At 41.8% G+C, this 21,838-nt stretch overlaps 1 protein-coding gene across 2 annotated transcripts in view; it reads right to left on the bottom strand.

Moving 5' to 3' along the window:
• The window catches only part of HECW2 (HECT, C2 and WW domain containing E3 ubiquitin protein ligase 2), a 478,030-nt gene that overhangs the window by 112,143 nt on the left and 344,049 nt on the right, over nucleotides 1-21,838 (bottom strand). For both annotated transcript variants that reach the window (XM_083153595.1, XM_083153596.1), the window contains one exon: nucleotides 7,590-7,699. In XM_083153595.1, the coding sequence (XP_083009721.1) occupies nucleotides 7,590-7,699 (110 nt within the window). The remainder of the gene's footprint in view (nucleotides 1-7,589; nucleotides 7,700-21,838) is intronic.

Here is a 21,838-nt window from a genome sequence, read left to right as displayed (position 1 = left end):
TCTCTACTGTGTGTATATTTATACATAAATAAGTAACCATCTGTTTAGTTTGTACTGATGCTCAATTGGCGGTGATAGACTTGCCCATCCAATGGTTTACCCCCTAATAAAATGTGCTGCGCATGCCTATGCCAACAGGTAGTCGACTATTTAATATAAACATGAAGTCTAAGAACTAAAAAAGAGAGACAAAAAAAGGTTTAGCAAAACCTCAGATAACTCTAATCCCTTCATATACAAGTGATGTTAAGTGTTCTAATCTAATAGTGTCCATGTGATATATTACTCTTCCTTTCCTCCCCTCCCTTCTCTACCTCCTCTCTTCCCTCCTCTGAGGGAAAAAAGGGGAATGGGGGGGAGTTTTAATACTATATTAATACAAGTCACACTGTGCTAGTGCATTTCACAACTGAATTCTGAATTCACAGTGCCAAAGTAAAGTCACAAATGCAAACAAATGAAACCTGTGAGTGAGGGGAATTTTTTTTTATAGTAGGGATTGAGCTCAAAGTACCTACATACTTTGGTTCAATTAATTCTGTGCACTTAAAATATCAAGTGTATATACAAAAATGAAAATGTGGAAGGGAGAACATTTAAAAAAAGAAAAGAAAATTCCATGAAAAAGGACATATTCTAATATATGTTTTCATACAGTATTTGTTTCTCAACCTCTAAAAAGGCTTGAATTAACCACTTTACATCTGTGAGTCCTTCATTAGTATACTATTTTCCATTTAGATGCTACTATTGAGTTCATAGCTTTCACTACTTACTGTATGTACTGCAGTTTCCACTATATCGGATAACTCTTTTATCCGGCACTTCATTTCTTGGACCATTCTGCTCATGGAGGTGTTTTAGCTTTTAAATTTCCTGATTCCACCACTGATGAGAGTGGAAGGGGGATTTCAAGAAGGCCCAGACACTTTAGAGTTTCAAGTCCGGATTCTAGGTTTTTCAGTGTCTGTTTGTTCCTGTCATATGAGATCTGGAGTGAGAACGGAAAACCCCATCTATAGAGGATTTTCTTCTCACGTAGAATTTTTGTGACAGGCCCCATCTCTCTTCTCTTCCTCAATGTTGAGGGGGCTAGGTCTTGGAAATTTAACAGATATGAGTCTTTGACCTGAATTGACGAAATTGGCCTACATGTCTCCACAATTTTTGTTTTAATATATGAATAATGTACTCGTACTATAATATCTCTAGGCAGTTAATCCACAGATAGTTTGGCTCTAAGAACTCTGTGGGCCCTGTCCAGCAGGAATTGATCTTATTTGCAGTCTGGAAGCAGTTGCTGAAAAAGGCCCTTCAAGTATCCTGGTAAGGACAAATTATCAACACTTTCAGGGACATTTCTTATACGCAAATTGTTTCTTCGTGATCTATTTTCCAAATCTTCTCCTGGTTCCCCTGTTTGCCCCTTTTTGGGCAGAAGAAAGAAGACCGTTCATGAGATTGATTTTTACGGTTCCAGTTAGCCATTTTATATTTATTCCAGGCCCCACACAAAGAGAGGGAGGGGTTTCTTCTTGCTGGATATCAGTATTCTTAGAGACAGAAACTTCCCCCAAGTTTTTCCAACTTTTTACTTTTAAGAAATATGGGCTCAATATATTTATCTCCTATTTAGTGACCCTTCATGATCAATGTACTGTATAAATAACAGGCAGTCCAGGCATCTCTATTACCTGGATATTTCCATCCACCTGGATCTAAGGCCTGGAAACGTGAGTCTGATCTTTAAGACAATAATACTTCACCATTTGTTGTCTCGGGCGATAGACAGTTTCCACGTATAGGAAAAAACAGAGGTTTACAGGTATTGCAGTTCACTTATATTGTGGCTCCAGTTTCCTCCTGCTGTGAAGGCTCCCCTTCACCCACAGCGTCCAGCAAGCTACATGCCCGGCTCCAAGGTCACCTCCGCTAAGTCTACCAGGAGGTAAAACAATATAGAATTTTTTGAGGTTACCCTCCTTATTCAGGCGCTGAATAAAGAGTTGTGTGTCTCTTAGTTTTTTAAAAAATGTAGTATTTTATTCTAATTTTGAAAATTTCAGCAGCAGAAAAGGTGTTGTGACTGTGTAATCACACCTAATTAGAAGGATATCCTACAACTTTGCAGGATTCCGACTACAGAAACAAAAGGATCCAATTTACTGCGCTAATAATTATTTAAGAGGTGCATATATGACTGAATAGATGCCCAACATGTTTTAATATAATTTTTTAATAAAGCATAAATAGGTGTATCATCATACAATAGACATAAAAGATATAATAAAAATCAAATAAACACAGAAAAAAATATATGTTTATATTGTTCGTATATACTATAATAAGGTGGCCACCTATCATCACAATTGTAAGTACTTAATTGCTTTATTTATTATGCATGCAAAGAATGTTTATAAATGCAAAGATGTATAAAAAATGTATATAAAAAATGATGAACCCCGGAGTATTAACCTCCACTTTGTATATAAGGGTAAATGTCCCAATCAATGAGCCAACATTAGATCAAGTCCTTTTAGGATTATCTATAGATAGGAAATTCCACTTAGTGCGCAATACTCACAAACTCCAGTGATGGTAAGTACGGTTGGCAGTATTATTGCGGGAAGGCAGGAGGGCTGTTCCATGTAAAGTACAGTGTCCTCTGCGGCAGACCGGACTGACATGTGTTGATGAAGGTGAGGTGCCAGGAGAGAGAACCAACCTGAATCCAGCAGTTGTTGTCAGTCCGGACTGCCGCGTCTCCCACCCGCGGCAGCAGTTGGTCTCCTGTCCGGCTTGTGCAATCTCCTGTACAGCTTACAGTGCTGCGTCTCTTACCTGCTGCTTTGCCGTTGGCGGCACTTACACAGTGTGTGTCCTAGTGGATGTATAGATCTGTTCAGGACGTCTATCAATATAGACGGAATGTGAGGCGCAACAAAGGGGGGTTTTCCGTTTGAGGCTCAAGGGGTGCCGGATCACTAACGCGTTTCGCACCAGTGTAAGCTTTTTCAAAGAGTATCCATGTTGTGGGCTTTCTGCCCTGATATAGCCGGCTCTTTGTTTACCCCTAGTAAAGTGCTACTGGTAGTCCATAGATAGTGCCCTTATATATGGTCTGTGGATATTACATTCATACGGGCAGCCACTGAGTCTGTGCGGTCAGAGAAGACACTGATGTATTGGGTGAAGTGAAGGCGAAAAGAGCCTGATATAGATCCCCCAAGAATGCGAGGCAGACAGCTATACCCTTTTACCCAGAGGCTAGGACATGCAAAGGAAAAGGCTCATCCTGGAAAACAGGAGGAGACAGTAAAGACTGTTGGTATTTGTGGTACATTATAGACTGTACCCCTCTGTTTAAACTGTGGACAGAAGGGTAGTAGGATTAAACATACTGCTTTGATAACCCAGCACATGTAGACACCGTCTGGGCCGGTTGATAAGGCACATATTAACAGCTGCATTCCGTTTCCAACCGCTGGTATTATAAACTGGCTAAAATATTGGGAGCAGTAATATCTATTTGCATAGATTAAGATAATTAGTCATAGCTGATGATACAGCAGATCTGCAGCAACAATATTATTTAGGGTTAAAATGACACTGGACATTGCCTTGTAGTATTGATAGCGTACCTACCAGCTATCCTCTGGGTCCAGTCCGGGGGAGCTTACATCCACTCAGTAATTGGATTAATATCAGAACCTGTGGACTATAAATAAAAGTCATCTGAGGAGACAAATATTCTCCGTCAGCCTCACTGGCAGCAAAAAGGGGTGAAGGAGATTAAATATAGAGGCGCACAGAGACTATAATATACAACTCTAGTTAAGTTAATTACAGAAGAGAGACGCCAGGCGGTCAAATCATCTGAAAACTGACATATAACTACTACTCCAGTTATGCATAAATATGTGGGCAACTCCCAAAAGGGAGGAAAGGGGAATACATCGGCATGGTCAAAAGAGAATAAAAACAAAATCCAGTCCTTTATCAGCCCATCACCTTCTTTAATGAGTGAAGATATATCAAAAGATTTAAATAACTCTCCACAGCAAAGTACATCTTCAGTTTTAAAGGCACAGGAGATATCTGATATCCTGGCTCCCCTACTGGATAAAAAACTTGCAGGCCTGAAGGAAACTATAGACTGTAGTCATCCAACTTAAAGAATACAGCACACATTTTGAAGAAGCAGAGCATTGAATAGCCACAGTGGAGGAAGAACTATCTACGGATAAGGCCACTACAGCGGCTCAAGGAACATCTTTGATAGCGATTCAAGAGAAACTGGAGGAGTTAGATAATCGAAATCGCAGAAATAATATACACCTGATAGGCTTAAGTGAGTCAGTTAAAAAAAGGACCTGATGGAAATGGTCTCAAAATGGCTGCTCAGAGAATTAAAATGTTTACCAACAAGTGGCCGCATGCTAGTGGAAAGAGCACATCGCATAGGCCCAGAACAACAACCAGACTGACGTAGGCCGCGCCCAGTGATCTTTAAGCTTCTAAATTACACAGATAAAGTTATGATCATGGATGCATTCAGGAAAACTGGAATACCGAGGGGAAAAACTACTACTATACCATTATCAAGTGGTGATGAGAAGGAAAGAATTTACACCTGTATTCAGTTCACTACTAGGAATACGCTTCGCACTTCTATACACGGCAAAATTAAGAATCCAATATAATTGGAAGTAAAATATCTTCAAAACAACTCCATCAGCCCATTCCTTTCTGGCCTCCTTGCCAAGTAGACAAACAGAGCGTGGACTAACTAAAATATGGACACGCAAGTATAATGTTACTCCTTAAGAAATAATAATGAAAATGTATGAAAAGCAATAGTTGACACATTATGCTGCTGGGCACATTGTTCTTTTTCTTTTATTACAGGTTTTTTTTTGTTAATCACTTAAGGGGTTCTTCTGTTCATTATCAATGAAAAAGGATAAAAACTGACAATGTATACGCATTATTATTAATTGCACATATTGTTTTTCTTTTCTCACAACCTTTTATGGTCACAAAGGAGGGATAGGCCCCATATACTGTTACACAGTAGATGTGACAATGGGGATTGATAAAAACTCACAATTAGAAAATCACCTGGGTAGCTATTTCCTGTTATGTTTTTCACAATTTTCGTTTGGTCACTTAAGAGGGTTAGGGCCCTCCATCCTATTTTACGCAGGGTACTGGTTGAATGTCACAAAAATAAGTAAACATCGTTATGATCAATTAAGAGCGCTAGTGCCTTCTATTTTATCTTATGCACTTTTTTGGTTAGAGGTTACAAAAATAAGGAAATACTCCTTTCACATTTATTTCCCATACTGTAAAGCTTTTCTAAGATATGATTGGCTAAACAGGCTAATGTCCTGGGTTTACAAAATGGAAAATATCGAGAGGAAGGTAATATTACTACACCTTCTATATGGAAAATTAAAGGTTATGTGGTTTTATGTACTGATTTTTCTACTGGCATATGGTCTTAACTTACAATATGAAAAAATTTATATAACACGACTGGCCAAAATGGCCAAGGATTAGGGGCACACAAAATATAGAATACCAAAATTAATATTATAATCTCATATTAAGCATAAGGAATGTCAAAGGTCACAAGGATTTAGAAACAGACCCCTCAGTTCACCGGGATAATGGACAGCAGCGGGTTAGGGGGGGGGGGGGGGGGAATCACGTTGTACCACCCTCTCTCAAATGGGGAATGGTTGACAAGACAAATGTAGGGATGGCAGGGGCCCAGAAGGGAGTGTATTAAATTCTGGTCTTGGAATAAAGGGTTTAAATTCTCAATTAAAAAAGAAAAAAATACTTCAACACTTAAAAAGACTAAAACCTGACACAGATGTAGAGGGTCTCATCCTGCCGGGGGCTGGTGAAAGCCACCAGCTCCCACCAGGGGGCGCGCACGCATGAGACGCTCATGCGCCCCGTGGCAACGGAGCTCCCCCCAGGTCACCGCTGCCTCCCCCGCCGTCGATGATGTCCCCCTCACCACTCAGACCCCTCCCCTAACCCTGCCAGTCTCCCTGAAGCAGAGACAGGCAGGGACCCACTGCGCCACCGCCAAGAGACTGGGACGTGCGTGCGGCACACGTGCATCCCAGTTTATGGAGTCCCTCTCTGCCGGCAGGATGTTGCTTTTGTTCCTTCTTTTAAAAATGTATTTGTTAATTTACTTTTAATTTTATTATTTGTTGGTGTGTTAACACTATTAAATAAATTTATTTTGTTATCTTATAAATCGGTTAAGGCAATTTGAAATGGTTGTTGTTTAAAATCGGAGCATCAAGGGTTAATATTGTTTGACAGAACATTTTTCATTTTGGCTTTTGGCATATGAGTCATAGGATCAACAACACTAAGGTGGGCATGCATTTTTAAGAAAAAATGAAGGTTGACATGGATAACTTTTCAGAATTGCAACATGTCAACAGAGTCGACATGGACACTGTATTTGCCCACCACATACACTCACATGGTATGATCCGCTAGTCATGCTTTGCCAGCTATGCCTCCCTACACTTGACACACTATTGTATTTAAACACAAGACCATAGTGGATGTTAAGGCATGCAATAGCGCCTGACTGCACATCAAACTTCACAAACGCATGTAGACATTTTGACATGTTTGATGAAAAGTAAGGTTCTGTTGACCTAAGGGCATGTTCATCTTTTCAGGGGTTGGCATTGTCCCATGTATAGTTGCCTCCCCTCCTGCATTCTGCAGGAGACTCCCTGAAATAACAGCAATCTCCCTCTCTCCCTCATTAGTCTAGTAATCTCCCTCATTTCACCTAACCCGCATTACAATGTTACTTTTTTGAGTAAAAAAGGAATGAGACACAGATAAATTTACAGTGAATCATCAGCACCATTTACCAGCACTTTATCAAGTAAAGTAGCTCTTACTAACTGTTTTGGGGCTCATCTACATTTGGATATAAGTCATTTTAAAAGACTCCTCTCAGATGTAGGAGTACACACCCATGCTTCTAGGTGGCACGTTCACAATCTCTTTTCACAATCTTTTATATATTTGGAACTAGACACACCCTTTAAGTGGTACATGACACGCCCCCTCAATGGGGCGCTGTGTAAAATTTTACTACCATCTATAATCTCCCTGAAACTAGTTTTCAAAAGTAGGCAAGTATGTGATTAGATTTAAAACAACAGCATGCAAGTACCAAGGTAATCTGAAAAAAAGATGTACAGTAGTTATAAAAATACAGAGATAGACTTTCCTAAAACAAATGAAATAAAGTAAACAAGATACATATAGGCAGCATTTGAGAAGGGATGTGGGTTAAACAGGTTAACATCCCAGGTTAGGAGACCTTGGTCAAATAAATCAAACTCAAAGCATATTTCCAGGACTGTATATGAGCAATAAGAATATTAAGCATTGTTACTGTATATATATATGCACATAACTAACTGGCATGCAACAATAGAGGTCTATCGAGTTGCAATATGAAATCCTGACTTGTTATTACTGCATTTACTCTAAAAATGTCACAGAGTTAATAGCAGAAGATACCATACCGGGTGAGTTTTGGGGAGAAGCCACCGGAGAACCGCGAGGAGACTGGCAATAGCTGGGGTGAAGTAAGGCATGTGGTGGAACATATGACATTATTTCTTCTTCAAAAAGACTAGTATAAAAAATAAAAAGCACATTAGTTTACAAACCATGAAGAGTACAAGGACAATTTTCACTTTGCTATAGATATCTTACAACATATTGTGCTAACAGACACTTTATAGATTGATATGTGCATATACAGTATTATGATATTGTGAGGACTGTAAATATTTGATAGTGAGTGGATCTGACAATGGGCCAGATGTGCTAAGCATTAAAAAAAAGGTTAAAGTAGAGAGTAGTAAAGCACCAATTAATCAGCTTCTAAATGTTATTTTTCAAACACATATAGGGAAATTTACTAATATCGAATGATTACGAATGCACTCATTCATACCCATTTGATCGCGGTCACACCTGAAAAACAGTGTATGTCAAATTTACAAGCTGCTTAAGTTGTATGAGTTGGCATTTTATGAATGGCAACTTCATACGAATTACTCTATACAAATGAATACAAAATCAATAGAACTTGGACCTCATTCCCCATACACTTCAACGATATCAACAATTTTTATATTGATTCATATTTCACATCTCTTATGTATTTTGCCCTAATTCGATCATAAACAGTGAGATTCATATGGAAATACAAATTTTAACCAGACCATGTTTTTTTGGTGAGTTTGACATGTCAAGTAGCAAATCATTCAGCAACCAAGTGTGTTCCTTATAAAAGCCCATTAAGCACACACACTTCTCTGCATTTTAGCTACCATGGATGCTTTCAGGCAACACAATATACTGGTGCTTGGGGTGGTGGGATATCTGATGAACTGCCAGCAGCACAGAAGAAGACAGCCTGGTCAGAAAATGTAAACCCCCCCGGCCAATATAAGACATTAGCGCCCCTATCATCTTGGAGCACACATGAATTAGACATACCATGATTACGCCCGGAACGGGGGACTCTACTAAGTGGTACATACATATTTTTTAAACGAGCGCTGGGGTTTTTAATAAGGCGCCAATGATCCATGCGTTCCATACACCGGAAATATGGACGCCGAGTGCGTTCCAAAGACCGGAAATGGAACGCAATAATAATAAAAACTATTTTTATGTGGATTATTAACTTTAAATCTTCTAATTATATTTATGCAAATGTTTATATATACTTGACAGGTCTGCCTCCTGTTATAATATATTATTTAGAAGGTATTGGTCAATTGGGTAATGTTTTTTCTGTTGCACATTGCATTTCCTGTATTTAGGTATAAATAGCCTGACCAGACACACAGCAGTATCCCTTTGAAAAAGTTACCAGTTAGGGTAACGAAACGCGTCAAGATACACTTGATTTGGACCTGGAGCTTGATTGCGGGACACTCCCTAAACTATACCTTGCCTGTTACCTTCTTGCACCGTGATCCTACTTGCACCCCACAATTGGAAAGAAAAAATCTTTTTGGGACACCATTACCAGCCAATTATTTGGGAAGCCGATTATCCATCTGTGTATATGTCAATCCATCCAACAGACAGCAAGTTCTGAGGCACAGCGGCAGAAACATCCCTGCATGGTTTATGGACACCCATACATCTGGAACCCCAACCACCTTAACTTTGTGATCCGGACTATTGGCAAGCGGGAGAACGCTTAAGTATACAGCTCAGTTCTATTTTTATTTTATCCCTTCTTTTATTGTTATATAACCACTGTTTTTAATTCATATTTATGAGCTCTAATCGATAAATGCTATCTGTATATGTGCTAATAAATGTTTATAATTTGTGATACCCAATTGACCTTATCTAATTCACTTTAAATTTTCAAACCTAGCGCTCCACTTCTTTTTTCTTTTTGGTCAGAAAATGTAACTTGATCAGTTGTTGTGCAGGTACCATGGAGGCTTTGTAGGGCCTTTTTATAGCGCGTTGTAACTTCAATGCAATGCCGAATGATGAGGTCATATAGAAGTTCCAGCTCAATCATGACAGCATACTCCATCTGTATGACCTTATCACACCAGGAACCTTCAAACTACTGGTTGTGTTTTACTTTCTGATTACAGGTAGTTTTCAACATGTCACTGGCAGAGGCATTGGCATCTCACAGGCCACTTCCTCCAGGTACTGTATGAAGTGTTTTCCCTTGAAGATCTCCAAAACTGAAGACAACATGTCTAAAACAAGTAATACCCAACCACAGAACATGTGAATGCCATGTGAGAGGAGTGGCCAGGTGGGAAGGAGGGATGATGCCACAAGGATAAGTAGTAATAGATTATTTGGTTGCTAGTGAATGCCATACAGGGAGTGTGTGGGCAACTGTAGATATTGACATGGCAGAGGCATGACATGGAAGACAGGCGCCAATTCTGATTCCAAATTGACATGTGTTTAGTACTCCTGGGAGAATGCCAGGTGAAAAATTGTCTGAGTCTAGATGCATGGTAGTATTTAGAGAGGGAAAGGAGACTGTCACAATGGTACACACTGCTACAGTAAGAAGTGGCCTCTGAATACACTCACAATTTCTGCCTTGCCCAGCAGTCCTTTAGCTTCCTGCAGCCAAAGACTATAGCAGATGCCTTTCCAGGGTGAATTAGGTCCGCCCTGTACTTAGATGCCCCCAGGATTTCCATAAGACAAAGTGGCTATTGGAGGCTGGGCAGAGGAAATTGGACAAGACTTACCCAGAGCCCCATGATCTGGGAATGCAACAATGCACGGGGCTAATTAAAGCAATCACAATAGTAAATGCAACAATGCAAGGTGTAATAAGCAGCTATATCAAAGGCTGTTAGTAAAGACAGATGCAACAATGCATAGGATGTTATGAGAAATAGTGAATACCCTTATAATGTATATAATGCACCAATGCATAAAGTGTAATAAACAGCTCTAGCAAAGATTGTTAATAAAGATAGATGCAACAATGCATAGGATGTTATAAGAACAAATTAATAACATGGGTTTAAACAGCCTGAATGATGGCATCACACAAGGAGCTGGGAGACAGGAGAGCTGGCTCACAACTGGAACACTGGAAAGGTTTTCTGGCACACAGGAACACAGCTGACAGGTTCAAACAAGAGAAGAACTATCACCAGAAATTTGGGAGTGAGAATAAAAAGGCAGCTCAACCAATCAGGAAAAAAATACCAATATAATGCAGCTGCACATTCCCTATTACTTCCTGGACAACGGGAAAGATGACTGTTCCTGGCGTTCCCATTGCCAGGAAACCTGTTGCTAGGCGCCGGGTGGGGACCAGCAGCACCTGCGCCTAGCATCTGCTTGTTACTAGGCATCGGGCGGCAATAAGCTGCATGTGCATCTGTTTGTTGCTAGGCAGCGGGCGGGGACCAGCAGCACATGTGCGCGGCGTCTTCCAGATACCAGGCACCGGGTGGGGAGCAGTAGGCGCCGCATCCCAGCTACCAGGTAATGGCCGGGACACACCCATGCCCTTATCCAGTGGAATCTTGAAAAGTACAATATGTCCCTTGCGTATATGGCAGGCATGTCCAAACTAAGGCCCTCCAGCTGTTGTGAAACTACAATTCCCATCATGCCTTGCCACAGTTTTGCTATTAGGGAATGCTAAAACAATGGCAAGGCATGCTGGGAAGTGTAGTTTTACAACAGCTGGAGGGCCACAGTTTGGACATGCCTGGTATATGGGGTTTCTCATTGTTCTAGATACTTTTACAATAAGTGGACTTAAGCATAGCCCACAGCACAGTATCGTAACCTTGAAAAAGGCCAAACAGGGCTGAAACGCATTGAAGACAACAGGAACAAACCTCAAATCTAATTCAAAAACTTACTACAAGCAGGAGAATACAAGCACGCCGCTCCAACTTCTCCACTGCCTTGCCCAGGTTCTCCCTGTCGAGCAGTGAATCGATGCTCCGGGGAAACTGAATTACCGACACCAGCCACCCAGGAATGGGAGACGGACAGCAGGACTGGCCGAGACTGGCCAAAACTGCACCTTATTAACGCAACAGCTGCAACAACATCGGAGTGGGGTAAGAGACAGTACAGCGGGACGCCGCTAGTACAGTCTATACTCAGACCACAGATTCACTCACAGCTGCTTTATTTGTGGCTTGAGACATCTTGGTTAGCTGACCAATCAGCATCAAATAATATACAGAGACTTGATACATTATCTGGATATTGCTAATAGCAACCAGATTGCACAGAGACTTGAAACTTGATTTGGTATTGCCACTAGCAAAAGTCCACCTCAGTCACCTATGGTTGACCATAGGTTGCAGGTTAGGAACCTATGGAAAGCGGAGTCCTTAAAAGACACCCCTAAAACCCCAAAGGGTCAGCACATAGTGATACTGTGCAGGATTAGTCACAGATATTTCAGATCATTAGATGTTACATTTCTGTTACATTACACACATTACAATAGGAGAGCGCAGAATGGATTCTACCCTTATTTACTATACCTAGAAGAGTGGACGCCTCCTCTCCTAGTTGCAGCACTCCGGCACCTGCTTAAATATCAATAAGTGGACTGTAAAGAGGCTAGAACCCACGTGGGAACTGCTATGGGGAGAGTCTGGAAAGGTATGCTAACTTAGGGATGACATTCATTTTATGGCATTTATGCAATTTACCCAAGAGATAAAGTGTTTTTGCCAATGGGAGATGTCTTGCTCAGTGGCCCAGAGGAGGCAAGGATAATGGGCCTGGTATAGATGAGTGTAGGATTTAATGAGGTGAACACTGTGATTTTTTTTGCAGAGAATTAATAGTTTGCCTCTAGTAGTAGTGATAACAAGTTCTTTGTCCTTAAAGCCTAAACAATGCATGACAAAATCCTAAGGAGGATCACCATCTCAAGGCTTCGGCTCTTTATAGCAGAAGCTTTGGCGGCTGAGGTCCGGGATCAGGAAAGAGAAAAGGTTGTGAAGATAGGTTTCTAATGTTTCCTTTGAGACAGACTCCAGAATATTATGATGCGTAGATTGTTTCTACCCACTCAATATTTTTGAGATATTCGATTTTATTAAGGGGTCAGTCAACTCGGAGTAAATGTGGTCCAGTATCCTGCCAGTGCCATTCATGGCCTTTTGAAGGCCATCTTGATGAGACTCTAATTCGTGATTCTTGCACTGTGTTCAGTTTAGATTCATTTAAGTCTTTAAACTCTGTAACTCTTTCTTGGTAGAAAGAATGGAGCATAAAGTGCTCTTTTTATCCATGGAGTTCAAAGAATGAGATGAAGGATCCTCCTGATGAGTGGCTTAAGTGTTGAGAAATATTGTTACCCCCCTGGTTTAGGAGTTTTGGTGGTGGAGTTCCAAATGTTCAGAAAGCTAAAACAAATGGAAGGAGAGCAAAACAGTACTTCTACCAAGGGGGGGGGGGGGGGGAAGAGGGAAAAATTAGCATTACACTAGGGACGAGTACAGGATACCAAGGGGGTGAGAGACTTCCTCATTATGAAGGCATCATGTGTCTGTAAAACATGTTTCCTCTGAGAGAGTTATAGAGGGTAGAAGACTCATCCAATCTAGGCTATAGTTAGTAACCAAGTCACAAAAGGGGTAGGAAGGTTGCGACCCGCAGGGACATGAGAAGCCCCCTCCCCCCATGAACAAGCTCCCAAAAGGGTTCCAAGGAACAGTCAGTGGGGTGTTTACTTCAAACTGATGTCTATATTGCAGTATAAAAATAAAGTGCTACCCCCACTCCCATTGTACTGTATCTAGTCCGACAGCAGGACAAACTTCTGTTTATTCATTATTGAGCATAACTATTTCTTTGCAACATTTCAGCTACCAACACTGATTGGTAAATAAATTGTTATACCCCTACACTGTCTATCTCCAGCCTATTCATATACTGTATATCAATTTCTATTACAGCCATTTGTTCTTGCAAGGTACAAATAAATCATTTCTGAAATGCAAAATTGCCATCCATTTACGGATTAAAGTGTAATCATTCTCTCCATATACCTCTCAAGGTTTAACAGGAGAGACAACCTTGTTCTCACTTCTACAGCTCACCATGCACAGGTTCCACATGAAGTAAGATCCAATCCAGGATATAGAACTGCAGCAGCAGCTGGACTAGGCAGATCCAACCCAGGTTTTCCTAGGATTTATTGGGAATCACTGGCTGATTGGCAGCACCTGGTGCTTCCTGTCATATGTGTCTTCAAGACAGAAGGTTGGTGTTCCCAATGGAAATTAGTGCCTGGCAATAGGCTTGCGGGGTTCCGGGGATTACATTAGGGATTCTTTGGAAGAACCCTTATTGTGAGAACTACCATGCTGTAACTTAAATAAATTACATTATGTTATCCTGGAGTGCTGTCTACCTGCTGAGAATAAAAAAGCAGACATAATATTTAACCAGTGCATGTGATTTCTTAACACTTTGGTGCCCGAACAAGGACATCCCATTGCCGGACATTGCAAAATGGCAGGAACCATGCAAAGATAGTTTGCAACATTTTTTACTAGTTACAAATTTGGCAGCAGGCTTAATACCGTGAACATTTTGTAAATGTGGTGTGTCTATTTTATAGCCTGTTAAACCTCCCTCGTTTGTGCCTGACTGAAAATAGCAGGGCAATTTGGAATTGGTGGAGGTTGTATGAGTGGCAGCCAGCCTTAAAGGGCCACCATAGTATAAAATATTATTTGCTGTTTGCTGTTTTGTGTTAAGAGGCCAGTGAGGCAGGCAGATATAAGCTAAATCTGTTTTGTGAGTTTGGCCCATTATATCAAGCCTCCGAAGTTTTCCCTTAAAGGGGAAATGCAGGCTGGAAGGCTCTGATTCACTGAGGATTCAGCTGGCGAAACTAGCCCAGATGGTTAGGGCCTGGTTGCAGCCAGATAAAATCTCGGCAGTGCAAATTGTAGAGATTGTCACACTGGACCAGCTATGAGGGTATTAGACTGTACAGTACAATAATGGGCCATGCAGTGGATTATTCCATCTTATATGTGGAGGCTGTGACACTGCGTAATATAAAGTCTAGTATCATTACCAAAGGGTTGCTAACACTGTATGTCTGTTTGGGAATACCGAAGGAGGTACTAATGGACCAAGGTACTCCATTTGTTTCTAAACTCATGAAAGATGTGTGCCAGTTTCTAAAGGTAGATAGAATTACTACCTCTGTTTATCACCTGCAAATAGATGGCCTTGTAGAAAGGTTTACTCAGACCCTAAAACAGATGATAAAGAGGGTGGTGTTTTAAAGAAAAACTAGATTGGAACTTACCCTTAACGTATTTAAGATTTGGAGTTAGAGAGGTACCCCAATCTTCTACAGGGTTTAGTCCCTTTGACCTCCTCTATGGGTGACAACCAAGTGCGATTCTGGATCTGTTGAAGGAAAGGTGGAGCAACAACCATGCCAAGAACCTAACATCATTCAATTTGTGTCCCACTTGTAAGGCATATTGCCCACTCCTGAACGAACATATGGAAAGAGCTCAGCAGACTAAAAATCATAGTTATGATGTTACTGCAGTCAACCTTTCTTTTAAGCCAGGAGACAAGGTGCTAGTGCTTGTGCCCACTACAGAAAGGTGCTATTGCTTGTACCCACTACAGAAAGCTCAATGGTGGGGCCCTTATGAGATCAGTAGTGGGACTGGTAAATTACTGTACAAGGTTTGACAGGAGGGTAGAAGGAGGGAAGTACAATATACCATATAAAAACAGTGACAGTTTTTACAGAACGAGATAGGAAGCTGGAGCAGGTAAGAATGTGATAATTAAATAACGGGAGTGGCCGGAACAGGAAGCTGAGCGGACATGTGCCTGGCTGCCTCTGGCATGCTCCATAGACCGGGAGACTGAACTTGCTTATGGGCACCCAATTCGAGTGCTTAGTGCTGCCTTACTCCTGGAGAATTACCGCAAGGACCTCGGAGCCAGGAGCTCACTTCTCGGGCGCTGTGGATTGAGGAGTCTTGCGGCAGAAGTGGGGAGAGGGCAGGTTATGCCGGAGCTCACTGGAAGAATTTGGTGGCCGGTTTATGGCTGAGCAGAGATGCTGTGACCCAGCCAGGAGAGAGAGGAATAGTCAGTGGAGGTTGGACCACAAAAGGCGGCGGACGCCGCAGCAGAGGGAGAAATCCAGAGGATGCTGGAGCACATGGCGGATGATACAGCAGAGGCCTACTGTAAGTCTGGAGCTGCCAGTCTGGAGTGGGTGAGTGGGGAAGTTCCCCTCACGTGCCCTGTATATCAGACCCGATATTGGGAAGCACTATGGGCCTTATTCTAGTTCACTCTTTCTGACAAAATCCTTCTTAGATGGACAAAACCATGTGCACTGCAAAGGGCAGATGTAAAATGTGCAGAGGGAATTAGATTTGGGTGAGTTATTTTGTTTCTGTGCAGTGTAAATACTGGCTGCTTTATTTTTACACTGCAATATAGATCTCACTTTGAAGTAAAACCCCACCCAAATCTAAATCTCTTTGCACAAGTAACATCTGCCCCACCTGCAGTGCACATGGTTTTGTCCATCTAAGAAGGATTTTGTCAGAAAGAGTGAACTAGAATAAGGCCCTGTATTCCTAGGGAGCCAGTTCATTAGTGGCTGCCAGGTGTATAAAACCCCTTGTTTGGAGATTAAGGGAAAGGCACGCAGTATCGGGGGGGGGGGGGGCACTCCTGGAGCCCCTGCGGATTGCGGCCTACCCAGTACTAAAAGCAGAGGGGCTAACCAGAAGCTGAGGCAATCTGATATAAGGCAACAAATAAGAAAATATATACTCGCTGGGCTAGCTGGGATCTGGTCGCAGAGCCAGAACGGGAGAGGGCAACGGATAAGAGATCTTAGATACCCCAATGCTAGGCACCAACTTCATTGGAATCAATAATGTTGTTACCTCTCGCTTGATGACTAGCTGGATGGAAAGTTCTACATAAAAAGGGATATAGGGCTGCCCTTACAGAATAGCACCTCTTGTAAGGGGTAATTGACTAAAAGCTACTAAATAAAAATTGTGACCTTTCCGAAAAGGACTAAGGAAACCATAGCGTTTCATAAAAGATTTGCGTCCCAACCTGTGGTGATCTCAGATCTAATATAGAAATGTCTAACAGGAGCAAAAATCAAGCACAAGATCAATCAACCTTTTATTCTAAAAAAAAAGTAATCATATGAACCAGCAACCACCATCACCAGTAGTTGCTTTAAACCAGTCTCAATAACCTCCAGATCTGAGGTATCTCAATTAATGGATATAGACCCATATGAATCACTGGTTCAGAGAATAACTACATTAAATGTGGAACATTGTGCGGCCATACAAGAATTGAAAGTAGAGGTCACATCATTGGGAACACGCATAGATACTTTAGAACATAAAACAGATGATATCTGTAACTATTAAGAGGTCATGTCCCAAGAGATCACAGAAATGAGATCAGAAATGGACTCGATGCGTGATCACATTGAGGATCTAGAAAATAGATCACGAGGAAATAATTTGCGTATATGAAATGTCCCCGAAACAGTTCATAATTAGTCATTAGTGAGTTATTTGACAGGCTTGTTTCAGCAAATGCTCCCAGATTGCACAGATGATCAATTTGTGCTGGTCAGAGTTCACAGAGCACTTATATTTATACCCCTCTTGGTTCAACCTCCCAGAGACATTATATCGCAAATGCATTATTCTCATATTAAATTAAAAATACTTGAGGCAGGTAGGAAAAATGCCTTGATTCCATATAGTGATTCACTATTGCTTATATTTCAAAATTTGGCCCCCTTGACTTTGAAAAAAAGAATATAGATATCTCTGGTTACTAAGATTCTCTGGGAAAGTTTGGCTAGCAAAGTGAGCGGACGCAGGGAGATAGAGCTCCAAGCAGATCCTTCTTAAATATCCTTCCCTGTGGTCCCAACAACCCACAAACCTACCCCCACAGCCTCCGGAGTGATTCCTCTGCCATTTGCGCTGCCTGTTTCGTGTCTGGACGGTGTGCGGAGAGCTGAGTGGATTTGCGGGCCTGCTCCGACACAGGTGACCTTCTCTCCTGACGCGGGCGCCATATTTGATCCCTCGCTGGTTCCGGGGCTCCTGGAGCGCGTCCACATATACCGGCTACGCAGGTCTCTGACCCGGTGTGCTTGCGGGGGGTGGCAGATGACACCCCTCCGGTGAATTGACAGCGGAGAGCGGGAGACACTTTGCAGGAAGTGCGCTGCTTAGCTGGCCGGAGGCGCGGGTGCGGCCCTGCTCGTCGGGCCCCTGGTTGGAGGTGCCTCTGAGGCGCGACTACGCGTCGGGACCCAAGTGCGCTCACCATCTCCCTGGCGCCTGTGAATCTACCTAAAAGTCCCTTTTATCTGGCAAGTGGACTGAGTGCCTCATCCAAACCGGGATCTCCGCAATACTGCTGGAAAAATGGTGAGCCTTCTACATTGTGTATTGCAGGCCTTGAATGACACTGCTGACAGGCTGTGTCAGGAGTTGTCTGTGCTGCATGGCTGTGTTTTGGGCACTCCATCTGCCCGTGAGAACCCTTCTATTGGAAGCATGGATACTGCACCCCAGGACCATGCCCCTGATACATATCCGACTAAGGATGAGGTTTCATATCCCCCTGGGGGTTGCTCCATGATCAAGGATCCTATGTCCTGGGCTCATCCCGATACAGCCTCTGTATACCCTGCGATGGATTACGCGTTGGGAGCAGTCCATGTGGATATTTTTATGTCCTCACACGGCCATGCACTAACACGTGCAGATCCTGTGACTCCCAAAAGCCTGAAAGAATACTGTTTGTTAATCTTCGCTGGACATGCTCCTATATCATGCTTCACTGATATGGGCTCTGCTGCCACAGTTACATATTCGTCTCTATATCTGCCACCTATCCGACAAGCTTTGGGATCTTGGACTGTGTCTTACAAGAGTTTCGACCCTACTCCAGTCTGCGTGTGGATACTTGATCTCCTATTGTATGCCATATACAGATCCTTTCTGGGACTAAAGAACTGGCCCGATTAGACTTGCATGATTATATATAGACAATCTCTGGGACTGAACACCTGGCCCGACTAGACCCACATGCTGCTTGAAAATTTACAATGTCTTTATATCTCTCTTGGTTTGGACGACTTTAGTGTAATTACTATCAACTTATACTAGTGTCACACCGGTATTTCCTTCTGTACCTTTTTCTCTTATTCCCCCATGTTTGCTTTAACTGTTTTCATGTATCCGTTATACAAATTGCTTATTATTATACATACTTGTTTGGAATGGAACATAGATACAAATTGGCCAGTATATTTAGTGGGGAAGTAGACACTATATTGATGTCTTCGGAGTCTGGGGGATCTGCCCCCAAGCCACCACATTTATTTAGCATAATATTCTGAATCAACAAGGGGAGGGGGGGGGGGGGGAGGGGGGGTTAGTAAGTTGGGAGGGGGTAGGATTAGATAGATAGCTAAGTTTGGTAGGCTATAGTTGGGGGTCATGAGCTAACTCTGCACTACCAAAGAATCGACAGCTGGCCGGATTAATGTTTTCAGTGTTAACATAAACTAAGATGCCTTCTGTGCCTGCGTAGAGCTCTTGTCATTATTCTATAATGCCTTATTTAAGTGTATCCTTTTCCTAACATGCTTCGTCTGTCATTGTTTTTATTCTGTTCTATGTGGCTACACCATATACTGTCTTAAATAGCTCCTGATTCTGCATATTTAGAACCTATTGTTGGACCTCTATTGGTCCTCTGCCTTTTGCCTCTATGGTTACTAACTGCTGGATAGACTAGAGGCTAATAAATATGTTTCACTGCTGATGCCACAGCCACTTTCCTGTTTTGTGATCCTATACCATAAACGATAAGTGATTTATTCTCCTTTTATGTGTGTGTGAGTGTGGGGGGGGGGAGGGGTAATAGATAGGTAGTTTAGTTCAGTGGGGGGTCACGTTAAGGGATCCAGGTACGCCTAGTTGGGGGTGGGTTGTACAGGGTGGGGGGTTATAGGGGAGGTTTGTTTTGGGTTTTTGGGTGGGCCTTGTTAATTTTATACTTCCTACTTCCTCTGTTGGACCAGACATTTGATTATGCAATGTCACATTTTCTCAGTATAGTGAATTTTTCTCAATGGGTAATACACTGTCAAGCCAGACTACGCTGTTTGCAAGGTTGATATTTGGCTATATTCTAGTGTGATATTGTACCAATGGTTGCGCATTATTCCTGGAGCCCAAATGGCGCCTTTGGGTAACAGGAATCTCTACATCCTGTAACAAAACGACGGCTTGACGTCTCCACACATAATATTCTAGATCTACTTCGGTCTCCATATGCTATTTTTATCATTATCGATATCCTGTGCACCATATGCTGTATACACACCATGTCAATGTATTTCACTATGCGTGGAATTTGCTGTCTGTGTCTACTATACCCTATGTTTATGTCGTGTGTTATGTCTGTTTATGTTAAAAATCACAATAAAAATTATCGAATTTAAAAGATTCTCTGGGAAAAAAGAGACTTTATAAATGGGGTTTTCCATTTTTCACTTCTGTTCACCTTGAATGGAAACAGACAGATTCTGAAAAACCCAGAAGAGGGGCCGGACACTCTTAAATGCCTAGGACTTATCACAACCTCCTCCGCACCCCCTGTTGCCTCGGTACCAGAAAGCCTGAAGGATAAAACACCCCCACTAGCAGAATGGTCCACTACACGATCTGATCCACAGGAGATACTTTGGACTACAATTTACTATAGAGTTCGAATATTTCTTAGTAATTAACAAACCACTCAAAATGATTGGTAGTTAAAGGAAGAAAGTACTAGACTACAGTTAGGTGAAACCAGCAACAGATAGATGGTCCCTAAAAAATAGGTCCTTAAATAGCACTGTTATTAAACTTAAACATCACATTTATGCACAGAAATAATCACTGAAAAAAATTCTCAAAATAGAATAATTATGTTGATTTATATAATAGCACAACAGTCACCCTATTTTTTTCACGTTTAATAGTTTTTTGCACATCATAGATAGTATTTTAGTTTTTTTGTTTGATTTAATTACTAGAGAATGGGATGGCTCTATACTTTAGATATTAGGGTCAGTTAAACCCTGAGTCTTGGGCTATAAGTATTGGGGAGGTATGGATTAATGTATGAATTTCTCCTGGATGACTCTCCGATTAATTATAATGATACCTCTTTATAATAAAGGAATATCATTTACCAGTAGGAGCTCTTGAGGTGGAGTGTCATCTATGGGGAATAGCTGAATATTTGCAGGGTAGAATACTTGAATCTGGTAAGGGACAGTGTAGAGTATAAAGTATAATTTTACGCTTTCTCATTTTGCATATGGGCTAAATTGTCACTCCTACTGTAGTCTCGGAAGACACCTAGAAGGAGAAAATAATTGAAACTAGATTATAACCAGGTGAAACTACAGATGTAGCACCGCTCATCTTTGCAGGGGCTGGCCATGCTCCGGCCCCAGCAGCCTTTGGAAGGGGATGCACGTGCACGAGACAAGCGTGCTTCCTCTTACAATGGAACTCTCCCCACCTCCTCGCCGCCGCTCCCCGCCACGGTTCCCCACCTCGCCGCTCCCCCCTAACCCTGCCCATCTCCCTTAAGTGGAGACGGGCAGGGTTTCCGTCCCCCACCGATGGGAAACTGGGATGCTCGCGTGTCCCAGTCAGATGTAGTGTCCACTCGCCAGCGGGGGTCGTCTGGCATGCCCCGGCACTGAATGAGTGGCGCTACATCTGTAGTAACATGCATATGGACCAGATTTAGTAGAGCCTTTAGTAGTAATTAACACTTTTTTTTATTAAACACAAACTTAAGTATTACACTTAATAAAGTAAAATAATACTAAATCTAGAATAATTAGGTAGATTTATAGAATATTATAGCACAATATTCACTTGGTTTTCTCACTTTCAATAGTGTTTGGCACAACACAGAATGTACTGTATGGTGTTTTTTTTTTTTTTTTAGTTACTAGAGATGGGGTCAGCTTTTTATCTTTTGGGATCCATTTGATCCCTGAGTGTTGATTTAGCGTAACGTGGTGGTTATTTTAATTGATTCAGGTATTTTCTTCGGGATGAATCCCGCATCAAGCATATTAATATCTTTTTTAATAAAGGAAAAATAGTCAGTAGGATTGAGTTGGAGATGAGGGGTG

The sequence above is a fragment of the Crinia signifera genome, chromosome 7, assembly GCF_055691185.1.
Source record: "Crinia signifera chromosome 7, ASM5569118v1, whole genome shotgun sequence".
NCBI lineage: Eukaryota > Metazoa > Chordata > Amphibia > Anura > Myobatrachidae > Crinia > Crinia signifera.
The sequence above is the reverse complement of the archived record's forward strand: the minus strand, read 5'-3'. Positions and strand labels throughout refer to the sequence as shown.